General features: G+C 43.5%; 2 protein-coding genes across 7 annotated transcripts in view; both read right to left on the bottom strand.

Annotated features, from left to right (window-relative positions):
- Nucleotides 1-1,596, bottom strand: part of LOC142908949 (uncharacterized) — a 34,957-nt gene extending 33,361 nt beyond the window's left edge. For all 3 annotated transcript variants that reach the window (XM_076059632.1, XM_076059630.1, XM_076059631.1), the window contains exons 1-3: nucleotides 1,512-1,596; nucleotides 1,287-1,339; nucleotides 478-591 (exon numbers count right to left, since the gene is read on the bottom strand). In XM_076059632.1, the coding sequence (XP_075915747.1) occupies nucleotides 478-591; nucleotides 1,287-1,334 (162 nt within the window). In that variant the 5' untranslated portion in view covers nucleotides 1,335-1,339; nucleotides 1,512-1,596. The remainder of the gene's footprint in view (nucleotides 1-477; nucleotides 592-1,286; nucleotides 1,340-1,511) is intronic.
- A 1,654-nt stretch (nucleotides 1,597-3,250) lies between these two features.
- Nucleotides 3,251-13,123, bottom strand: LOC142909010 (uncharacterized). 4 transcript variants are annotated; one of them, XM_076059683.1, is made up of 11 exons: nucleotides 13,057-13,123; nucleotides 12,686-12,751; nucleotides 10,947-11,111; nucleotides 10,105-10,172; nucleotides 8,653-8,726; nucleotides 8,420-8,478; nucleotides 8,219-8,288; nucleotides 6,318-6,391; nucleotides 5,198-5,306; nucleotides 4,498-4,592; nucleotides 3,251-3,524 (listed from the first exon to the last, which is right to left on the bottom strand). In XM_076059683.1, the coding sequence occupies exons 3-11, from the start codon at nucleotides 11,064-11,066 to the stop codon at nucleotides 3,267-3,269; spliced, it is 927 nt and encodes a 308-aa protein (XP_075915798.1). In that variant the 5' UTR covers nucleotides 11,067-11,111; nucleotides 12,686-12,751; nucleotides 13,057-13,123; the 3' UTR covers nucleotides 3,251-3,266. The 4 variants fall into 4 exon arrangements, 3 of the variants coding, with proteins under 3 accessions (XP_075915798.1, XP_075915799.1, XP_075915800.1); XR_012932062.1 differs by lacking the exon at nucleotides 6,318-6,391 and having other exon boundaries at nucleotides 3,336-3,524; XM_076059685.1 differs by lacking the exon at nucleotides 5,198-5,306 and having other exon boundaries at nucleotides 3,336-3,524.
- Nucleotides 13,124-24,911: the final 11,788 nt, after the last annotated feature.

Genomic DNA, 24,911 nt, shown 5'->3' with positions numbered 1-24,911 from the left:
CAAGGTCGTTGATCGTTTGTGGAAACCCCCGAACCCAACTTCTGCTGATGAGGAGGCCAAGAAAATACACGAAAAGTAGATGGCGCAAACCTGTGACTGAATTGAACTCGTATGCGCGGTGCATCTTTGGCCAGATGCTCCGGTTTCAATATACCGGACTCACGACACTCACAGGTGATGGGACGTGGCCAACAATCTCCGAGCAGAACTCTCACGTGAAAGAGAAAAAGAGCTCAAGGCTTGGGTGAGGTTTCACTGAATAAATAAATGGCACTCTTATTAGTTTCAGCGTCAACTGCTTTTTGTTGTGTTTAGTTTGATGTCCTTCAACCCCCGCACCTCCCGATTATCATGCTCGGCTACGTACGGCGCGAAAGAAGTTCAAAGTGCACACACATTATGCTCGGTGCGTTGTTTTTTTTTTAACCAAGACTGAAAACGGAGGTAAAAAACATTTGTCAACTTCTTTCCGCAAACCTCTTTCAGGTGCTTTATCTGCTCCCTGCAATCTGCCAACTCTGCCGCTGAGTTGTTGCGCGCTTGCTCGTGCCGTCGCTTCAGCGAGTCCATTTCAGACTCCAAATCCTTGATCTGCAAAGTGAACATGGTCATCGCGAACCTTGCAGTCACCGTAAAGACTGCTTGGGTTTGAGATGTTTAAATATAAATACGCTTTAATGTAATGTGCGCCGTGCTGGTGATGCCAGAACTCCACGACTCCAGGAAGTGGCCCCGAAACTCGCCACAAAGTAAGGGGCCTGTGGCCAATCACAGCCAACGTCAGTTGACAATGAGACCCAAGCCCAAACATAACATATAAAAAATAACGTTTAAATACATAACGTTTAAATACATGAATATAGTATTGTCATCAGTATGACATAAGTATACCAAGTTTGCGGTCGATACCACATTGGGAAGTGGGTTAACATTGAGTTACAAGATTTGAGGATGCAACAGAGTGAGTTAATACAAAGCTCGTGATAAAAAGGGGTTGTTTTAGAAGTGCTGTCAATGTTAATGTCATCACGCGCTGTCTGCTATTTATAAAGTCAACAACACCTGACTCCCACATTCTGCTCTTACAGTATAGCACGTAGACCGGCTTTAGACATTGTTACAATATAATTATTTGCTGTCGTCTTACATCTGAGCCACACTTGCAAGAGAGCTTTTTGGCCCAATGGGCTTTACTTAGGTAATAAACGTATGAACTTCAATTGTAACGTTGAATATTGTCCACTCTTCTGGCTGATATTGTGAAAACGACATTAAAATGTACTCACCAGCGTTTCTTGATGTTTCGCATTGTTATTGTCACTTGCAATTGTCATGTTATCTGAAAATAATAAAGTAATCATATTAATAAAAGGACTATCAATGAATGTTGGACATGATGAAAATATACAATAGACGTTAATAATGTACACACCTGATAGAAGTAAAATGTCGCACATGCGATAAATAATTAACACTCGCAATGGACATTTACACTCTCAAACGTTGCGTACCTATTTCTGTATTTTTTCCACGAATATTTGTTTCAAGCCTGCTACGAATCTCAGCTTCTTCACTGCACCTGCAAAAAAAACGTAACAAGACATCTGCCTCATTTCATTGTTTAAAAAATGTATAGGCAATGCAGCACACTCTCAATGCAAGACGAAATTCCACCGTGTAGCCTTAACAGACTGTTGGGTCAAGTGCTGCTCGCGGGCATCATTGAAGGCCGGCACGGTACACGAGGGGGTGGGTGGCCAGCACCACGCCCGGCCGCCTTTGTCTCCCCAGTGGCGATGTTGACACACCGCACCAGGTACTCATTTGAGGCCGAGTCGACCAAAGGGATGCCCAGGACCGGTTCAGACAATCGTCACACGAACGTTGTGTCCGTGATGTGCGGCAGAAGCCAGATTAAACGATGCGGAAAACTGCATCAGTGCACAAAATGTACCGTATTTGTTTTGCTTTACAGATACAACAGTCAGATGTTCTACGGAATGTAGTGCTCATAATAAAGGTTTGTGGGTTAGATCACGTTCTTTATAAATGTGTCGTAACCCTCCACCACCCGACACGGCCAATCAGCAATAAAGTGTCACGTTGACAAAAGACAAATAAATTTTTATTTAAAGCTTTCGTGACTGCAGGGATTCATCTTCTTGGTTATTTCGGTAAAGTCACCATCACGTAGAAGGGAAACAATAAAATAATAAAAATATAAAACAATAAAATTCTCACGACGTTTCGACTGCAACACAAGCAATCGTCAGGTGTGAAAACCACAGCAAGAACATTTGAAACGTCGTGACAATTTTATTGTTTTGTATTTTTATTATTTTATTGTTTCTCTTCTAAGTGGTGACTTTACCGAAAGAACCAAGAATATAAAAAGGCAAAATAGTTCACTACTTTAGCCCCACGCCGGTGGTGTTGAAGAGTGAATACACCACAACATTTACAGTTGTAGCGCCTCCTCCTGAGTAGCTCACAATGTCTGACATTTACAAACTTGAAAACTCGCTAATAACTTAACTGGGGGAAACACAAAGCAATCGTCGCCCCCTACTGCAAAATAATTGCAGACACCTTCTAAACATTAACACCGTGGGGCAGTCATCATTAGACCTCCTTTGCCAGTACCAAAATATAATAAAAGGGTTTTTCCACTTTTATTACATTTTGGTACTGGCAAAGGAGGTCTAATGATGTAGATGCTCACCCCGAGCCCTCATTACTTTGATAGTGCATTGTCTTTGAGCTGTGTGACGCCTTTTGGGGTCATGTGGTCGAGCACCAATTGGGTCGAGGCTCAAAAGAAAGCCGTCCCTTGGTGTGGACCAATCAGTTTCAAGGACAATGCATCAGATATGATCATAGTGTGTTTTTTTGTTTGCATTTTTACTGCAGGTATTGTGGTAAATGCAGTAACATGAATCCTTGTAAAAAAAGGTTTCAGTTGTGTTGCCAGAAAAAAGTGGAAAAACCCCTTCTCTTATTATTACTGTGGGGCGGTGTTCTCCACCGCAAGCCCAGCGGGCCACCAGCGGCCCCTGGTGGTGGCCTTTAGTGCGGCCCCTGACACGTGGCAATACACAGATCTGAAAACACCTCCCCACCATCGTCGTGCTGGTGTCGAACCCAGCGGTTTCAAACGTGTGGCGGCCCTCAAACTTTACGATGTCTTATCGGCGAACCTGCCCACCCTCCCCACCCTCCCTGCCTCTGAAAATTAGTTAAGAACACTGGTGAGGGGCTTCCATGCGTCAACCAGCGTGGTACGTAACAAGAGCGATGTAATGATAACATCTCAGCGCACCCGACTTGCTGTGCTGTAAAAAGTTCACCACTTGCCTCTGGCCGGCTGCTTCCGGCAACTCTTCGTTTGCCTTCTCTAGGTTTTGCACAATTACGTTTAGGTCCCGATGTTCGTGTTGCGGCTGGTCACGCGATTGTTGCAGCTCCGTCGTGCTTGTAGTGTGCTCTCGCTCCTCCACTGCAAGACTGCTCTCCGTGTTTTGAATCTTATCATAATACAGCAGTGGCAGAAAACACGTTTAGTCATCACTATTTCTGAAAGTAATATTTCCATTAATACCGCACGAGCTTTACTACCCGGCTTCGCCCGGGACTTGGATTCTTGTCTTGGATTAATTTCACATTCCCTTACATTTCACTGACAAAAAACCCTGGAAAAAAAATTGACACTTGCAAGAAATAAAACAGCCGAAACAAATCAATTTGACACGGATGTTTTTCGCTGACAGAAATTTAACCATAACCCACTTATGCGTAAGGTTCGATTAAGGCAACTCGGGGAGGGAATGACGTGGCGAGCTGAAAATCGTCGCGTTCCCTTAGAAATTCCAGACGGCGTCGGCTGTGCAAATTTCACAACGTCAGAGCTCAGCGTTCTAGAGTTTTTGCTGCTTCGCACACAAACGGATCTTCTGCTTTATATTTAAGAGCGCGCTGAAAATAGTCGCGTTGACGTAGAAAATCGAGACAGCTGTACCGCGCATTTGTGCGGGACACGCGGCCTGCGCGGAGGGTCGGGGGGGGGGGGATGTGTGACGTCAGCAGGCACATTGCATAACGCTGCCGCATGCGGGTGACATCACAGATGTGACGTCACCGCTCACTTGTGCAATGTTTTATATCAATTATCGTGCCTCCCCCCCCCCCCCCCAAATAAAAAAAGTCTATTTTTATACATTTTTCATTGTGTACAGTCTGGAAACTACCCACGTGCAAAATTTCAAGTTTGTTGCATGTTGGGAAGTATGCGATACATTTCGAACAAACGCACACATTCACAAATTTTCCTTTTATATATATAGATGAAGATTAAATCAATGAGGCATTAGACCCGCTACATCTTTCAGATACAGTAAAGAGCTGAGATTTGCAAAAAGGCTACAGAAGACCATTCAGATCAAAATATACAGAAATAGGTACGCAGACAATCTTCTACATAAACATGAATGGATTTGTCACCTGAAGTGTGCTTTCAACTTCCTGACGGCGATCTCTTTCAAGACTGAGGGTATTAATTTCTTCCTGTGCTTGCTCAAGTCGTGTTGGAAAGTTGCCTGTCAATTCGCGTAAAACAAACAAAATTGAGATCAACTTTCGCGGTCAGATGCGCAGACATTTGCCTGCCTACCGCACACATATCCAGGCTGTTGGCAAACGCCCACAATGTTAATGCAAGCACACAGTAAAGGCAACTTTACTGTGTGCTTGTCTCTGTGCTGGCTCGCTCTACTTGGTTGTCTGTGTGTGTGTGTGCGGTCTGTGTTTTGAGTATCAAACTTTACTTGCAATTGAGCAATCTTTTGAAATAGCGTGATCAACCGGACTATGCGTTAATTGTGTTTTGACCGACCATCTGTGTTGCTTTACATGGTTTCCAAATTTTTTTTGGGTAAACCCTGTTTGTCTGGTATGCTTCTCTCTCTGTGTCCCCTGTTGTATCTGTGTTAGTTCCCCCTACTTGGGTGTCTTTATATACATCTGAGGTTATGTGTCTCCCCTCTCTCATAATTTAGCTCTTCTGTACCCGATGATGGCTGCTTGTGCTGCTATTATGTTATTTTATTATTTCTTATTTATACGTGACTTTACTGAAAAAACCAAAGAGTAATCCCTGCAGTCACGAAAGCTTCAAATCAAGTCTGAATGTTAATGCACTCACGCTTTATTCCTTCGAGTCCAGCACAGTTTGAACTGGGATCTTGCAACGCGTGAGAGGTCGTTTTGAGTACTTCATTTCTTAACTCCAATAGCTCAGAATTTTCTTTGACCTTAAAGCGAAAGACAGAACGGTGTATGTTGCTAACTCCTGAACAATGCTACGACTACATCATTAGACCTCCTTTGCCAGTACCAAAATATCATAATAGGGGTTTTTTCCCATTTTTTTTCTGGCAACAAAGCTGAAACCTTTTTTTACAAGGATTCATTTTATTGCATTAACCACAATACCTGCAGTCAAAATGCAAACAAAACACATACTATGATAATATATGATGCATCGTCCTTGAAACTGATTGGTCCACACCAAGGGACGGCTTTCTTTTGAGCCTCGACCCAATTGGTGCTCGACCAGATGACGTCTTTTGGCGTGTTTTTTGTTTGCATTTTGACTGCAGGTATTGTGGTTAATACAGTGACATGAATCCTTGTAAAAAGGTTTCAGTTTTGTTGCCAGAAAAAAGGGGAAACACCCTATTAAAATAATATGACTGTATACACGAATCTGCTGGGCAAGGCATGCTTTCTGGTTTGCAAGTCATCATTTAATTCAACTTAGTTTTGTTTACGAGAATGAAAAGAACTTGAAAAATCAACGTGAAGAGGTAAAATGTGTACATCCCATATATTTCGTTGAACAAATGAATGTTGGGCACTAAATACGTTTTAAAGTGGAAATAAGTTACATTTTAGGCATTGTATTGTTATACAGACGTTTGTAAATTGTAAAACCAATGTATTACCCAATGTACAGAATGGCAATAGTAGGCATTAAAGGCAATAGTTTGGGATAGGAACATGAATACGTCAGTTTTTATTTGAAGGTGATCTTACTCTTCAAAGGATATTTCATGATTGAGAGAGGCATGTCTTTGGCAGCTGAATTTCTTACATTTGAAATCAACAAAGAATATGAGCCTGTATTAGAACAGACCCTTATGTTTGTGCTGTATATACACTAGTTTGTAAAATGTAACACATGACAATTTAATCCAATATTTTGTTCTAAATATGCATTTAAAATGTGAGCAAAAGCGATCAGCTCATGATTTCACACGAACCTGGCTTTCTTTAATCGTCAACTTGATTGTAAAGTTCCACTGCGCTCTTCCCATTTCTTCCACAGCTACTTCCACTGCGTACAACACCCGCATCGTATGTTCAACAAAATATTCTTGGTTCTTTCGGTAAAGTCACGTTGAAGAGAAACAATAAAATAATAAAATATATATAACAATAAAATTCTCACGACGTTTCGACTGTAGCACAAACAGTCATCATCAGGTGTGAAAACCAACGGCAAGAAACATTTGAAAGAAGTGGCGGTTTGTATTCATTTATTTATTTTTAAACGGTGTTTGCATTTATTTATTTTTAAGCGTTGGCACCACGGATAGCGATTTGGCAGTTTGTTTAGATGGACGAGTCCATCTATGTTCGGAAAAGAGGAGGGCGGGGAGACGAAAATTTTATGTATGCTGTCTGAAAGCCAGCATACATCAAATGTCTCTTGCCGTTGGTTTTTCACACCTGATGATGACTGCTTGTGTTACAGTCGAAACGTCGTGAGAATTTTATTGTTTAATATATATTTGTATTATTTTATTGTTTCCCTTCTACGTGGTGACTTTACCGAAAGAACCAAGGATATGAATCGCTGCGGTCGCGAAAGCTTAAAATCAACATTTCAACAAAATAGTTGAGCGCATCAATATTCATCCAGGAAAACCACAACTGTCATTGATCAGCATCGACAGTGCTCTATCCACTGCTCGATGGAGGCCTCCCCAAGCCACCGTCAACCCTCATGGCCTTGCTGCTGCTGCTGCTGCTGCACGCGAGCCGGATCCCATGGCTCCATCTCCGTGGTAGCCGTCCATCATTTGGCTGCCCAATGTTGTCACCAGCCTCGACATCGACCATCACCCGTTCGAGCGACGTGTACCTGACCAAGCCCAACTTACTTTCACCTTAACACTCGACGCTGCGTGTCTCGAATTTCCGTTCGGTCTCTGATCCTTTTCAATGATCCTTATTTGTGCACTTTTCAGATTTTGTTCCATTCTCACTGTCGAAGTCCAGATTTCTAATCCGCGTGACAAAGCAGGTGATATTCAACGATCGATAACTTCAGTGCCTATTTTTGCAAGTGGAAGGATTCCACACGACCCAGATAACACATTCTCCTGTGGAGGGAGCTGGTAGGAACGTTGGGTTGCCCGGTCAATGGCGGCACCACGTGGTGTATTCCGCAAATATGCCCGACTGTGAGGGCGGGCACAAGCCGGCGTGAGTAGGTTACACGTTGAGTTTTATAAGGGCACCACGGGGTGACCAGCCCCTCCCCACCCAGCCCCACCCCTCCCACCCCCCACCCAGCCCCTCCCTCCCCACCCAGCCCCTCCCTCCCCACCCTCCCCTCTCCACCCAGCCCCACCCCTCCCATTTTTGGATGCACGACGAACGGACGGACACAATAATCCCCTGTGGGCTGGTGGTGTAACCAGGAGGTTGCTACCAGTAAAACTCAAGCTCACACCACTTAAATAATCCCCTGTGGGCTGGTGGTGTAACCAGCAGGTTCCTACCAGTAAGACTCAAGCTCACACCACTTAAATAATCCCCTGTGGGCTGGTGGTCTAACCAGGAGGTTCCTACCAGTAAGACTCAAGCTCACACCACTTAAATAACCCCCTGTGGGCTGGTCCTGTAACCAGGAGGTTCCTACCAGTAAAACTCAAACTCACACCACTTAAAAGCTTTGCACAGCTGGAATCAAGGGGCCCATTTTCTGTACCGCCACTTCACAGCCGAACGGGTTTGTAGTTTACTTACAGGCATGCACCACTGTGCCCAAACAAATATACGATGTATGACTGTTTCAGGACATTGCTGCTCTATATATTTGACAAAACCTTCTTATTACTGAGCTATGCATTGCGTCACCATGCACGAGACTCACCTTTGTCCAACGTAACGTTCTTGTTATTTTGAGTCTTTAAATTTAAATCGCCGAGAGTCACCGCAAATGTCTTTAAAGGAAGATGACAGCAGGGTTTAAGCATAAATATGAAATGTGCACGTGTGCACGTTTATACCATTATACGTTTGTCAAGAAATACAATTAAATTAAAACAAAATAAAAAATGTATCGTACATTTACCTTCGTTTCTTGCTTCCGTGACAAGTTAACATATTCCGTGTTTTCCTTTTCTGCTTCAGCTGTCAATATCACCGTACGCACGTGACCCACGTGAGTCAACGACAAGCAAGTTTAATCACTCAACGTGTTACACCGTCAACGTCCATTATCACCGTAGGCACGTGACACACGTGAGTCAACGACAATCAAGTTTAATCACTAAACGTGTTACACCGTCAATGTTGAGAATGTACCTCTCGTGAATGTTTGTTGCACTGAAGAGGCTTGGCACTTCAGATCGTCACACATCTCCCCGGTGGCACGGATTCTTATGGACACAGGCATATGGCAAGGACAGCGGTCAGAAAACCTTCGTAGAAAAATCTCCACCATTTAAGACAAAGCGCATCGCAGAGAAGATATTCTTGGTTCTTTCGGCAAAGTCACGCAGAAGGGAAATAATAAAATAACACAAATTAAACAATACTATACAGAGTCAGAAACCTTTTTTTATCCTGGAGAAACCCGATGAAACCCGACAAAGTGCATTGCAGAGAAGATATTCTCGGTTCAAGAATATGAATCCCTGCAGTCACGAAAGCATTAAATTGCAGAGAAGACGTTGGTGTAATCAAGAAGTTGCTCGTTTGATCTCCTCGCTTGACCTCTGACCTCCACCCAGTAGTCCACCGAACATCTCTGAAATCTACTGGACATTTGTTAAAAAAGAGCTTCATCGTTCAGCGGGTTTCTCCAGGATAAATAAAGGTTTCTGTATAAATGCGTAACGCCACATTAAGTCGATGTGGCAAGCGTCACGTGTGGCGAGATAAAAGTGTGGCTACTCCCACCGCTTCCAAGACGTCTGGCTTAGCGTGGCAATGTCGGACAACACGCCCTCTAGAGGGGCTTTCCGGAGCTCCGTCTCGTAAGAGTCCTTCCTGCCGAGCAGCGGTGTGAGCAAGGAACTGCAGGGCTGCATCTTCACCCCTTTCTTTCACAATGTGTACGAATGTGATTGTGTGAGCACTGAGAGTGCTGGTAAACATTCAGACAGAATGTATCACTTTTATAACAGGCAGCGGCAACCATTCGCTCGCACAAAGCTGCGTCTGTGGTAATTTGATAGTCACGCCAACTAAACTACACCACCAGTTTTTGTTTTGTTAACACAACACTTTGTGTTTATTGATATAGTCATCCTCTCAGCCGATAAAGGCAACGCTACTGTAATTATGGATAAAGATTCATAGAACAACAAAATCCAGAATCTGCTCAACGATGGAAGTTACTCAAAAATCAAAAATGACCCTACTAATAGCCTAGCGATAAAAACCAACAAGATCATCACAAGTTCGACCTCCCTAATCGACCCAACTAAACGTCCCTCCCTAAAACCTTCTGCTGCAAGACCCCCTAGATTCTATGGTCTTCCCAAGATTCATAAAGAAGGCACCCCACTACGACCCATCGTAGCCACGATCAACTCCCCTACCTATAGACTAGCCCATTTTCTGTCAGATACCTTGCTGCCTTTCACTGGCCAGACCGCCTCAGTAGTACTTAACTTTATACAATGGTAGATTGTGACGTGTGACCTGACAACTTCCGCTCCCTTCGCGAACGCAATTGTGTCACGCTAGCGTAAGTTTAGGAACCTAACGAAAGACAAAAGAGAAAATTCAAGGGAAATAAATACTTCTTACTTCTCCGTTGATCCTCGTTTGACGTTAATCACGTCTTGAAGTTGAACGTTGACGTCTTCATTTTCAAGCTAAAAGGAAACACAACACACACCGAGGTGACACATACCGTTTCAACAAAGTTTCGATTTAAAGCTCTCCGTGCCTGCAGGGATTCACCTTCTTGGTTCTTTCGGTAAAGTCACCACCACGTAGAATGGAAACAATAAAATAATAAAAATAAAACGTAATAAAATAAAATTAACGACGACATTTCGGTCTCCACAAGGAAGGCTACTTGCATTGTGGCCGAAAACGTCGTGAGAATTTTATTTTATTATGTTTTATTTTTATTATTTTATTTCCATTCTACGTGGTGATTTTACCGAAAGAACCAAGGAGATTGAACATAAATTTTGATTTAAAGCTTTCGTGCCTGCAGGGATTCATATTCTTGGTTCTTTCGGTAAAGTCACCACCACGTAGAAGGGAAACAATAAAATAAAAAAATATAAAAAATAAAATTCTCACAACGTTTCGACTGCAACACAAGCAATCATCATCAGGTGTGAAAAATGTTCTTGCTGTGGTTTTCCCACCTGACGATGATTGCCTGTGTTGCAGTCGAAACGTCGTGAGAATTTTATTGTTTTATATTTTTATTATTTTGTTTCCCGTCTTTTAGCATTGCTTTAGAGAAATGAGACCACTTGCTGCTGCTGCCCACCTGTGTTTCTCACAGCCCTGCGGACCACCTGGAGAAGCGTGGAGGACCACCGGTGGTACCGGGGGGGGAAGGAGGGTGACCACACTCTGAGAAGCACTGCTTTAGAGAAATGAGACCACTTGCTGCTGCCGCTGCCCACCTGTGTTTCTCGAGTTGATTTCTGCAGAGTGTCGATTGTCTCCAGGGTCTCACTGACAGCTTCCTCCTTTTTGTCGAGCTCAGTGTCAACTCTGACTTTCCACGTGTTCAAATTGTCCATTTTGCAGCACGCAGGATTGTGCGTTTTTGACACGTGATCTTCATTCTGTGAAAGAAAAGAACACACAACACATGACATAAGGAGCGTGCATCAACAGCCTTCCAAGCCGTGGCTATTACATACCGAGCTGCGCTGAGTGCATTTGCTCCATCAGACCAATTCTGCAGAGGAAGCGTCAGAGGAAGCGTCAGCTGCAGACAGAAAAAAATATCCACACCATCTACACGTCAGTATCGAGGCACAGAGGAATGCATATATAGTCACATGTGACTTACACGTCTATATTCATATATTCATGATGTAGTAAAAACGTTTCCCAAATTCATCACACGGGCTGTTATGGCACACAATGAGAGGGCAAATGGTCATAAATATGCCTGGAAGCCCTCGTATCTTCAAAATGAATGTTCACCCAAAACTCCGAGCACACAATTTCAGCTGTCTGGCTACAAAAGGAATATTTATGAGAGCTAAATTCAGCTGACATAGCAAAGGGTGTTGAAAACAATACTATTTGTGTTATGCAGAAATTCATAAATTAACATTCAATCGCAACTTAGAGGTGTGAATCCAGGCTCAGATGTCCTTGAATGCTGAGATGAACAGTTCTGATTTTAGCTGCATGTGCGTGCTGTGTTAACTTCCTGTTTCCATTCTTATAAAGAGTTCCAGAGGAAAACAAAAGTAAACTATTGTTATGATATAACCTCCGTGTTCAACAGAGTTAATAGATATTCTTAGTTTTTTCGGTAAAGTCACGTTGAAGAGAAACAACAAAATAATAAAAAATATATAAAACAATAAAAAAATTCTCACGACGTTTCGACCATAACTCAAACGGTCATCTTCAGGTGTGTTGTTTTGCATAAATGTATTTTAAACACACCTGAAGATGACCGTTTGAGTTATGGTCGAAACGTCGTGAGAATTTTTTATTGTTTTATATATATTTTATTATTTTGTTGTTTCTCTTCAACGTGACTTTACCAAAAAAACTAAGAATATGAATTACTGCAGTCACGAAAGCTTTAAATCAAAGAGTTAATAGACTTTACTGCAAACACAAACTGTACACTGTCACTGGGTAAACAGGCGGTGGCGTGTCTAGAATCAACGCCTGGCCACCTTCATCTGCTTGGCATTAATGCTTTCTCACTCCACCAAGTAATTAATCGAGGATCAATGAACATAGCCGAGGCTAACTGGAGTTTGCGTGTCTCTCTCCGTGGTGAGATGTTAACTACCTCACCTGGTATACAGGAAGTCGTGGGTTCGATCCCGACCCTGACGCCTGCTGTATATTTGGAGTTTGCGCGTCTGTCCGTCTATCGTCTTTGACCGATAGACATTGACACACGTATTCTTGTTTCTTTCGGTAAAGTTACGTAGACAGAAAATAACAATAACAGATAATACAATTACATTAAATAAAGACCACTTGTGTTGCGATCGAAAGGACGTGGGTTTTTTGCTTTATTTACAATTATTAATAATTTTTACCATGTTATTTTTATTTAATTTTCTATCTACGTGACTTTACCGAAAGAACCAAGAATATTAATTCCTGCAGTCACCAAAGTTTTAAGTCAAAACATTCACACACGTTGACAAAGCCTCACCTTGTGTTGTTGTGGGCAGGTCGCTTCTGATAACAAGAGCGGTATAGCAGCTCAAGCGGGCTTGGCCTGGTGAAAAAAATAAAAACTGCGTGAATATTTACAATAAAACAAAGTTACAAAGTGGCGAGCCGGGTGAAGACAAATTAAACTTAAGCGAGATAATTAAAGTGAACGCAATCAGGCGAGGGCAGGAGGCAAGGCCCCGCGTGGCAAGGCCCCGCGTTGTAAAGTTCCAACCTGGACATCGATTCCCATGCTCGCTGCTACTCAACTGACATCCCTACGAGAGAGAGGCTCTACCTTGGTAAACAACAACAACAACCACCACCACAACCACCACAACAACCACAATCGCAATGAGAATTTCTCACCTCGGATTCCAGTGCAGGAAGCTATCGCTTCCTGTTACCTCGTGACGTCACGCGGCAGCAGGTGACGTGACGTCACTTCCGGGGAACGAGACACGCTCCTCCCACAATGAGCGGCTCCGTAAATAAATAAATTAGAGAATGAATCAATTATGTTAATGTACCTCCCATATGTCGTGGGCAATGAACCCGTCGCAATAAACTCGCAACGGCTTTAACGAAGACATTATGTTAATGAGTTGCCGTCACTAGGCGTAGCTTTGCCCAAATAACGATTGGCACTGGACCGCAATCGGCAGTGACCCAAGCGGAGGTGACGTCACGCTCAAGAGCGCGGTGGAATACCTTGGTGACATGACGTCACTAGCGAGGTACACCTCCCCCTGGCGTTTCACGCCGATGAAGTAATGCTGAGTGGTGACGTCACAGAGCGGGATTGGAGTTTAAGTTGATTTAGATTCATTTTACATTGCTCCCGCCCTTGGGTGCGTGGGCTCAGCTACAACAACTTGGACATTATTGTGTATACACTGTATGTATACACTGTGTGTGTACACTGTGTGTACACTGTGTGTGTGTATACACTGTGTGTGTATACACTGTGTGTACACTATGTGTGTGTATATACTGTGTATGTATACACTGTGTGTGTACACTGTGTGTACACTGTGTGTGTGTATACACTGTGTGTGTATACACTGTGTGTGTACACTATGTGTGTGTATATACTGTGTATGTACACTGTGTGTGTGTACACTGTGTGTGTATGTGTACACTGTGTGTGTGTGTACACTGTGTGTATACGTGTACACTGTGTGTGTGTGTACACTGTGTGTATACACTGTGTGTGTGTACACTGTGTATACACTGTGTGTATACTGTGTGTATACAATGTGTATACACTGTGTGTGTATACACTGTGTATACACTGTGTGTACACTGTGTGTGTGTACACCGTGTGTGTACACTGTGTGTGTGCACACTGTGTGTGTGTACACTGTGTGTGTGTGTGTGTACACTGTGTGTGTGTACACACTGTGTCTGTGTGTACACTGTGTGTACTCTGTGTGTATACACTGTTTGTGTGTACACTGTGTGTGTACACAATGTGTGTACACTGTGTGTGTGTACAATGTGTGTGTACACTGTGTGTGTGTGTGTACACTGTGTGTGTACACTGTGTGTGTGTACACTGTGGGGGGTACAGTCATCTCAGTCGACCAATGGGCATCTTTTCATCAATTTATTATTTCTCCAATTTTCTTGTTTTTGTTATTTTCTATCTACGTGACTTTACCGAAAGAAGCAAGACCATAAATATTAACGAGCTGCACCACGCTGTGTGGGAGCTGCCTGGCCTGTCGCTCCGCACGAAGCTGAGTGGAGCCTCTGCGTCGAAGTTCTGCGCCGGTGAGAAACTCTCTCAGGCTGACCCCCACCCCCACGCCTCCATGCAGATTGAGGCGAGCCGAGTGGTGGCACATTCTATTTTGACTCAAAACGTTCGCGACCGCAGGAATTAACGTTCTTGGTTTTTTTCCGTCAAGTCCCGTAAATTAAAATGTTACATTAAAGAAAAAAATAAATTGACGATTTAAATAATAAACGCATTTATTTTTATTTTCTATTTATGTGACTTTACCGAAAGAACCAAGAATGTTGTAGCACATTCTCTATTTATTGCAGAGGTTCAAGGTTAAAATCCGACAGGCACATCTGGCTACCCCAGTAACATTCACCACAATATGCGCAGTCTGCTAAACGGCAGATGTAAAATATAACGTTGTGTCATTCGCAACGCACAGGACATTGCATGTTGGTGTCACGGTCAAAATTGGGGCAATTCCAAACATTACACAGAAACTCCACAACGGAGACACGCACCCCCTGTACCAACGACGGACGCGCAGGGATAGACGCTCGATTACGTTGGAATCGATCTGCAGACGGCCAGCAGCTCCGTGTCGCCTCATCTCAATCCCGCAATCCCAAACAGGTGAAAGTCCGCATCGAACCGAACCCCCGGCAAGGCCGTCTACTTAACGACGAGAGAAAATTCACACGAAATGTCCTTCTCAACGAAGCCTTCCGGATGTAAAATGAAATAAGCTTTTAAATGAAGAAATAACAATCATCTAATTCAAAACACAACACGATTCAAAGATGTTTAATTTTTAAACTTCAAAACGGAGCACGGGGCGCTTGCGTGAATGCGTCCTTCGTGTGCCGTAAACGTTGTGACTTTCCTGGCCGAAGGCCCTAAAATGCTTGGACCCTTATTGGTGCACAGCGTCTCAACAACAGCAGTGGGGTTTGCTTCAACCGATAGGTACGAACATCCAGACGTCAATCAGCAAGGAGCATTTCTAGTCCCAGTTAGACAAAATCTACGTCAAGACGTAAGACAATTCGTGTTGTAGAGAATGTACCTCCTCCTATACGTGTAACTTTTAAGTGGTATGCCTTGTAACTGATGAATGATCCGAGCGTGCTCCCTATTTCAAAGACAATGAGTTGCTCCAGAGGCCGACGCTTCGTGAAACACAAAAGTACCCTTTGACCTGCATCACAAGAACAACGGGTCTCACCTGAGTTCTCTGTACAGGTTACTTCCAAACACACACACACTTTGTCCTAACATCACTTATTCAATGTTTGACCCTCAGACAAAATGTTACATGCACACGCACAATCACACAAGTATTCATTCTAAATTATTGACAGGCATTTTAACAAAATTGAATTACTGCAGTGAAATAGACTGCATCAGGTTACATCGTATTAACAAGAAGCTGTTTTTAAAAAAATATGCACCATCTGCTTAACAGTGTATGTACAACGTACTATTGCATTTGCATGCTGGCATCTTGGTCAAAACTTGATAACATTCTAAACATTACCTACAAATTCACGTAGAAGGGAAATAAGATAATAAAAATAAAATAATCAAATAAAATTCTCACGACGTTCGCAAGCAGCCGAAACGTCGTGAGAATTTTATTTTATTGTTTCATTTTTATTATCTTATCGTTTCCCTTCTACGTGACTTTACCGAAAGAACCAAGAAGATGAATCCCTGCAGTCACGAAAGCTTTAAATCGAAACATTACCAACAAACTCCACAACTAAGACGCCACATCAACCAACGCCCCCTACTGACAGGCTCTTGTCCACATGCAGGCCGGTGCAGGGCCACCACCTTGTGCCACACAGGGGCAGCTGCTACTTGGGGATGCTCTTCGAGTGTCTGAAACGAGATACAAAACTCTGAGTTGCTGAGGCAATCTTGATTTGAAGTTTGTGACTGCAGGGATCCATTCTCCTTGGTTCTTTCGGTAAAGCCACGTAGAGGCGATTAAGCAAGCACCATATAAATGCAATTGATAAAATAGTGAATGCTTGGGAGCTTATTGGCTCTCGCTCCTGGTTAGAGATTAACCCAACCCACAGGTCCACAAAGACTGGCCGCTCTTACTCTGCAGGTTGAACCTAAGAACTGAGTGTTCAACTTCGCGTTCTTTTCATTAAAGGCCTGTGACAAAGGTGCATCTATTGTAGCGACATCGTCTCTGGCTTACACATCTACCGGGTCTCCACTTGACTTTGTATTGTCTAGGAGCAAGTCCAGCCACACCTCCACTTCCACGAATTGCTGGGAGTTGCCTCGCTCTGCCTCACAGTCAGAATTCTCCTCCTGCTTCACGTTGCCTCCATCGATGTGAAGGTCCCATTTTGGAGTTGAATCTTTATCTTCACATTTCACCTTCACTTCTTCCCTCTTCACCATCACTTCTTCACTCTTCACCATCACTTCTTCACATTTCACCATCACCTCTTCATATTTCACCTCGATAACTTTAAAAGTCTCCAAGCTGGGATTTTTTTCCGGTTCGTGTTTCATGAGGGATGGGCTCATGGTGGCACTTTGACTTTCACAAGCCGATATCAGACTGCACTCCTTGTGGATCTTCTGATGCGTGTGCGTTCTCTGGTGTACTTGAAGATTTGATGAATGTGCAAACGCCTTCCTGCACAGAGTGCACTTGAAGGGTTTCTCTCCTGTGTGTGTTCTCTGGTGTATTACAAGATTAGATGAACTTGCAAATGCCTTCCCACACACAGTGCACTTGAAGGGTTTCTCTCCCGTGTGTGTTCTCTGGTGTACTTGAAGATGTGGAGACTGTGCAAACGCCATCCCGCACAGAGTGCACCTGAACGGTTTCTCTCCCGTGTGTGTTCTCTGGTGTTTTTTAACAACAGATGACTGTGAAAACGCCTTCCCACACACAGTGCACTTGAAGGGTTTCTCTCCTGTCCGAGTTCTCTGGTGCCGTGTCAAATTTCCAGTCCGATCCGTGCTGTATGCACGCTGGTCGCATTGTTGACTTGTCATACCGAGCTGCGCTGAGTGCATTTGCTCCATCAGACCAATTCTGCGGAGGAAGCGACAGAGGAAGCGTCAGCTGCTGACAGAAAAAAATAATATCCACACCATCTACACGTCAGTATCGAGGCACAGATGAATGCATATATAGTCACATGTGACTTACACGTCTATACTTATTCATATATTCATGATGCAGTGAAAAAGTTTCCCAAATTCATCACAGGGCTGTTATGGCACACAATGAGAGGGCAAATGGTCATAAACGTGCCTGGAAGCCCTCGTATCTTCAAAATGAATGTTCACCCAAAACTCCGAGCACACAATTTCGGCTGTCTGGCTACAAAAGGAATATTTATGGGGGCTAAATTCAGCTGACATAGCAAAGGGTGTTGAAAACAATACCATTTGTGTTATGCATAAATTAATGTTCAATCGCAACTTAGAGGTGTGAATCCAGGCTCAGATGTCCTTAAATGCTGGGATGAACAGTTCCGACTTCAGCTGAATGTGTGTGCTGTGTTCACCTCCAGTTTCCATTCTTATAAAGAGTTCCAGAGGAAAACAAAAGTAAACTATTGTTGTGCTATGACGTCCGTGTTCAACAGAGTTAATAGACGTTACTGCAAACACAAACTGTACACTGTCACTGGGTAAACAGGCGGTGGCGTGTCTAGAATCATGCCTGGCCACCTTCATCTGTTTGGCATGAATGCTTCCTCACTCCACCAAGTAATTAATTGAGGATCAACGAACACAGCCGAGGCTAACTGGAGTTTGCGTGTCTCTCTCCGTGGTGAGATGTTAACTACCTCACCTGGTATACAGGAAGTCGTGGGTTCGATCCCGACCCTGACGCCTGCTGTATATTTGGAGTTTGCGCGTCACTCCGTTTAGCGTCTTTGACCGATAGACATTGATACACGTATTCTTGTTTCTTTCGGTAAAGTTACGTAGATAGAAAATAACAATAACAGATAATACAATTACATTAAATAAAGACCACTTGTGTTGCGATCAAAACGTGGGTTTTTTTGTTGCTTTATTTAATATTTTTTATGTTTATTATGTTATTGTTATTTTATTTTCTATCTACGTGACTTTACCGAAAGAACCAAGAATATTAATTCCTGCAGTCACCAAAACATTCACACACGTTGACAAAGCCTCACCTTGTGTTGTTGTGGGCAGGTCGCTTCTGATAACAAGAGCGGTATAGCAGCTCAAGCGGGCTTGGCCTGCTAACAAAAGAAAATAAAAACTACGTGAATATTGACAATAAAACAAAGTTACAAAGTGGCGAGCCGGGTGAAGACAAATTAAACTTAAGCGAGATAATTAAAGTAAACGCAATCAGGCGAGGGCAGGAGGCAAGGCCCCGCGTGGCTAGGCCCCGCGTTGTAAAGTTCCAACCTGGACATCGATTCCCATGCTCGCTGCTACTCAACTGACATCCCTACGAGAGAGCGAGGCTCTACCTTGGTAAACAACAACCACCACCACAACAACCACAACAACAACCACAATCGCAATGAGAATTTCTCACCTCGGATTTCAGTGCAGGAAGCGATAGCTTCCTGTTACCTCGTGACGTCACGCGGCAGCAGGTGACGTGACGTCACATCCGGGGTACGAGACACGCTCCTCCCACAATAAGCGGCTCCGTAACTAAATAAATTAGAGAATAAATAAATTATGTTAATGTAACTCGTCCCATATGTCGTGGGCAATGAACTCGTCGCAAAAAACTCGCGACGGCTTTAACGAATAAATTATGTTAATGAGTTGCCGTCACTGGGCGTAGCTTTGCCCAAACAAGGATTGTCACTGGAACGCAATCGGCAGAGACCCAAGCGGAGGTGACGTCACGTTCAAGAGCGCGGTGGAATACCTTGGTGATGTCACTAACGAGGTACACCTCCCCCTGGCGTTCCACGCCGATGAAGTCATGCTGAGTGGTGACGTCACACAGCGGGGTTGGAGTTTAAGTTGATTTAGATTCATTTTCATTGCTCCCTCCCATTGGTGCGTGGGCTCAGCTACAACAACAACGTGGACATTATTGTGTATACACTGTGTGTGTGTGTACACTGTGTGTGTACACTGTGTGTGTGTATACACTGTGTGTGTACACTGTGTGTGTGTACACTGTGTGTGTACACTGTGTGTGTGTGTCCACAATGTGTATGTGTACACTGTGTGTGTGTACACTGTGTGTACACAATGTGTGTGTGTGTACACTGTGTGTGTGTGTACACTGTGTGTATACACTGTGTGTGTGTACACTGTGTGTATACACTGTGTGTGTGTACACTGTGTGTGTACACTGTGTGTGTATGTACACTGTGTGTGTATATACACTGTGTGTGTACACTGTGTGTATACACTGCGTGTGTGTACACTGTGTGTGTGTACACAATGCGTGTGTGTGTACACTGTGTGTGTCCACTCTGTGTGTATACACTGTGTGTGTACACTGTATGCACACAATGTGTGTGTACACTGTGTGTGTGTACACTGTGTGTACACTGTGTGTGTGTACACTGTGTGTACACTGTGTGTGTACACTGTGTGTACACTGTGTGTGTACAGTGTGTGTACACTGTGTGTACACGTACACACTGTGTGTACACTGTGTGTGTGTACTCTGTGTGTGTGTACGTGTACACACAGTGTGTACTCTGTGTGTGCGTACACTGTGTGTGTATGTGTACACTGTATGTAGTGGGGGGCACAGGTGGTGCATTGGCCAGTCATCTCAGTTAGTCGACCCATGGCATCTTTTCATCAATTTAATTTCAATTTATTATTTTTATTTGTTATTATTTTATTATTAAAATGTTTACTTATTATTTGTATCTTTTATTGTTCTGTCTACGTGACTTTACCGAAAGAACCAGGAATATGGTAGCGCATTCTCTATTTATTGCCGAGGTTCAAGGTTCAAATCCGACAGGCATATCTGGCAACCCCAGTAACATTCACCACAATATGCGCAGTCTGCTTAACAGCGGATGTCAAACAAACCACTGTGTCACTCACCACGCACATTGCATGTTGGTGTCACGGTCAAAATTGTGGCAATTCCAGTAACACTATCCAGAAACTAAACCAAGGAGATGACGCGTCAATGATCGCCCCCTACCGACAGACTCATGCCACGTGCAGGCCGGTGCAGGGCCACCTTGTGCCACACAGGGGCAGCTGCCACTAGGGGGCGCCCTTCCATTGTTTGAGATGAGGTTCGATACGAACACCGAGTTGCTCAGGCAATTAGGCAAGCGACTTATGAGTGCAAATGTTATATATATTATTGGTTCTTTCGGTAAAGTCACGTTGAAGGGAAACAATAAAATAATAAAATATATATAAAACAATAAAATTCTCACGACGTTTCGACTGTAACACAAGCAGCCATCATCAGGTGTGAAAACCAACGGCAAGAACATTTGAAAGAAGTGGCGGTTTGCATTTATTTATTAACGTTAGCGCCACGGAGAGCGATTTGATAGTTTATTTAGAAGGACGGGTCCATCTATGTTCGGAAAAGAGGGGGAAGACGAAAAATTAATGTATTTTTCGATTTAAAGCTTTCGTGACTGCAAGGATTCATCTTCTTTGGTTCTTTCGGTAAAGTCACGTAGAATGAGAATAAAATAATAAATTGATAAAATAACACATTAATATTCTCACGACGTTTCGGCCACAACACAAGCGGCCTTCATCAGGTGAAGGGACAAGACTGTCTGGTAGGACAGCGCTGGAGTGAGAGAGCCACGTTCAGATCACGGCTTTTAAGCTGTGTGAGAGGAACAAAGAGCCTTGACAAAGGAATTAGCATAAAATTTAGCATTGAAAAGGCTGAATGATTAGCTTGTGACTGGTCACAGAAATAGCTATGTTAAAAGTTAAAGCATACACATCCGCAGAGGCACCCATTGTTAAAAGGAATTAGCATAGAATTTAGCATTGAAATAGCTAAATTAAGGCATTCTCTTGTAACTGCTACAGAAATAGTTACGTTGAAGTCAGAGCATACACATTCACCGAGGCACTTAGTACAAATTCATCAGGTGAAGGGGGCGAGACTGTCTGGTAGGACAGCGCTGGAGTGAAAAAAGCCACGTTCAGATCACGACCTTTAAGCTGTGTCAGAAGAAACAAAGCGCCTTGACAAAGGAATTAACATATAATTTAGCATTGAAATGGCGGAGTGATTAGCTTGTGACTGGTCACAGAAATGGCTATGTTAAAGTTAAAGCATACACATCCGCAGAGGCACCCCTTGACAAAGGAATTAGCATAGAATTTAGCAATGAAATAGCTGAGTGATTAGCTTGTAACTGGTCACAAAAATAGTTATGTTTAAAGTCAGAGCATACACATTCACTGAGGCACCTAGTACAAATCAAACAGAAGAATTTAGCATTGAAATAACTAGGCGAATTTAGCATTGAAATAACTGAGTGATTAGCTAGTGACTGGTCACAGAAATAGCTATGTTGAAGTCAAGGTCTACACATCTGAGCTATTCACAGTAACTGGGTATACAATACAATGTATAATGAATACTACATAGTGAACCAATAAAAAACTAAAATGTAAATTACCTTAATGTTATCAATAAACTCTATATTCTCCAATCAGCTAAGCTACCAACAATAAGTCGTTATATATCACAATGCTATATGGCAAAAAAATGGGTGGATTCTTACCCTCAACTTTAGCAACACGGATAGCTACGGGCCCCGGTCAGACGGACGAGTTCATCCAAGGTCGGAACAGAGGAGGGGGAGAGAGACAGCTGCGAGGCGCTATTATACTCCATGTTGTAAACCATACCATTAACCGTGGTGTGAGAGGTATTAAGAGTCAATGCTGGTGAAAGAGCTGCGGTCTGAAGGTCATCGTAAAATACAATTAATTAAGAACGGAAATGGTTTAAAACATCTTTCCAATGGTTACTAAGCCAGAATCCATCTTCTCGGTTGAAATTGTCTCTGTGCTTGTATATGTGAATGGCCTCATGAACGAATCTCTCATGGTAGCCGGTTGGTTTGCAAAGAACCTCCGTCTTGGAGAAGTCAATGTCATGTGAGCCCACTGAATTATAACAGTGATCTGCCACGGCAGAGGAGTTCGTCCTACCGTGTTTCAAGTCTGCTTTATGTTCACGGATGCGGTCCGAGATATGTCGTTTGGTTTCTCCAATGTAGCTACTACCACAGAGGCACTTTAGTTTGTAAATGCCCGGGTACTGTATGTCTGGAACAACATCTTTTACAGATGGAACTAGATCACGGATTTTATGTATTGTGTTGAATCGGACCTGGATCTTGTGTTTATTCAGGATTTTGGAGATCTTTTTAGTGACCCCTGCAATGTAGGGTAAGGTGATGGTTTTGCGTGGCTCCACAAGAGAATCCTTCTTCATGACTGGAGTGATGGCTTTGCGGATTGTGGTGTCGGAGTAACCATTAGCCCTGAGAGCCTGGTGTACGTGCTTGATTTCAATGGTAATGTGTTCCTGGTCGGAAATGCATTGGGCTCTATGGTATAGTCTTGATGATGGAGTTCTTCTGGGATGGATGGTTGTGGGAATCCGGTTTCAAGTAAGCATCTGTATGGGTGGCTTTCCTGTAGACAGAGTGGCTCATTGAACCATCATGTCTCTTTTTAATTAAGACATCCAAAAAGGGTAGTTTGCCATCTTTTTCGACCTCCATGGTAAATCTGATGGCTGGGTGTATGGAATTGATGTGGTCGCGGAATTGGTCTAGAGCAGGCTGGCCATGTGGCCAGATGACAAAGGTGTCATCCACGTACCTCTTCCATAAGGTCGGGCGTAGAGTGGCAGTCTGGATGGCGTCAGTTTCAAATTTTTCCATGAATACGTTGGCTACAACCGGAGATAGGGGGGAGCCCGAACTCGATCAGTTAGACAAGACACTCTACAAATCACACTTAACATTGACAGCAACAATGTCTACATCGGATTGGGAACATGTAGACAATATGACTACCTCTTCGGCTGCCACTGTCGACCAAATGTAGGGACAATTTGATTTCCAAATTCAATCACCTCTCCAGCAAAAAATCGGACCCACACACCGAAAAGATAGACGTCGACAAAGTCGTAATTAATCGCAGTAACAGTTCCATTTCTGATGGTCTGAAATCCGTTTTAGCTAAAGGTCTAAACTTTGCTGTCACACCGAGACACTTACCGGTTAATGATAGCATTGCCCATGTCGACGTTGCACTCAAGGGCTTGAGTCCCATCGCAGACGTAGCAAGATCTGAAATCGCTGCAACCCTCAAAAACGCTAAGTTGCCACCCAGCAACATCAGCAAAGACGAACGTTTTGAATTATCTCAATCAAAAAAGGGGATGATATTTTCATCCTCTCAGCCGACAAGGGCAATGCCACTGTCATCATGGACAAAACAGAATATAACAACAAAATTCAAGAACTACTCAACGATGGCAGCTAGACAAAAATAAAAAGAGATCCCACCAACAGCCTGGTTACCAAAACGAACAAAATCATTTCTGATTCAACAGCATTAATTGATGAGACCAAACAGTTCTCGTTGAAACCCTCTGCTGCCAGACCTCCAAGATTATATGGCCTTCCAAAGATACACAAAGAAGATACACCCCTTCGTCCCATTGTCTCTACTATCAACTCCCCCACCTATAAACTGGCACGTTTTCTTGCTGATATACTGCGACCTTTCACTGGAAAAAACACCTCTGCGGTACTAAATTCTACTCACCTGGTATCGACAATCAAAGGCATTTGCCTGTCCCCAGACGACCTGCTTGTCAGTTTTGATGTGTTGTCCTTGTTCACCAAAGTCCCGGTACCTGACACCATCGCTATCATTGAAGACCTGGTTCATCAAGGACTGCACACTGATGTACCCCCCCTGGTGAGACATTGCTTAACCAACACATACTTCAACTGGAATGGAACTTTCTACAAACAAACTGAGGGCACCCCAATGGGCTCCCCCCTATCTCCGGTTGTAGCCAACGTATTCATGGAAAAATTTGAAACTGACGCCATCCAGACTGCCACTCTACGCCCGACCTTATGGAAGAGGTACGTGGATGACACCTTTGTCATCTGGCCACATGGCCAGCCTGCTCTAGACCAATTCCGCGACCACATCAATTCCATACACCCAGCCATGAGATTTACCATGGAGGTCGACAAAGATGGAAAACTACCCTTTTTGGATGTCTTAATTAAAAAGAGACATGATGGTTCAATGAGCCACTCTGTCTACAGGAAAGCCACCCACACAGATGCTTACTTGAAACCGGATTCCCACCACCATCCATCCCAGAAGAACTCCCTCATCAAGACTCTATACTATAGAGCCCAATGCATTTCCGACCAGGAACACATTACCAATGAACTCAAGCATGTACACCAGGCTCTCAGGGCTAATGGTTACTCCGACT

This window comes from Petromyzon marinus, unplaced genomic scaffold (assembly GCF_048934315.1).
Source record: "Petromyzon marinus isolate PM22_M1 ecotype Great Lakes invasive population unplaced genomic scaffold, UKy_Petmar_22M1.pri1.0 PM_G_Scaffold_11, whole genome shotgun sequence".
In the NCBI taxonomy this organism is placed as follows: Eukaryota; Metazoa; Chordata; class Hyperoartia; order Petromyzontiformes; family Petromyzontidae; genus Petromyzon; species Petromyzon marinus.
Note: the sequence above shows the minus strand (reverse complement) of the source record. Positions and strands in the feature narration are given on the sequence as shown.

What these genes read in the sequence shown, in the direction of transcription:
- LOC142909010 (XM_076059683.1), bottom strand. Translation starts at nt 11,066, where the DNA reads ATGGACAATTTGAACACGTGGAAAGTCAGAGTTGACACTGAGCTCGAC. An exon ending in AATCAACTCGAGAAACACAG is followed by an intron (nt 10,173 to 10,946) that starts GTGGGCAGCGGC and finishes GTTTCCTTTTAG; the next exon opens with CTTGAAAATGAAGACGTCAA. An exon ending in TGACGATTAAAGAAAGCCAG is followed by an intron (nt 5,307 to 6,317) that starts GTTCGTGTGAAA and finishes TTTCGCTTTAAG; the next exon opens with GTCAAAGAAAATTCTGAGCT.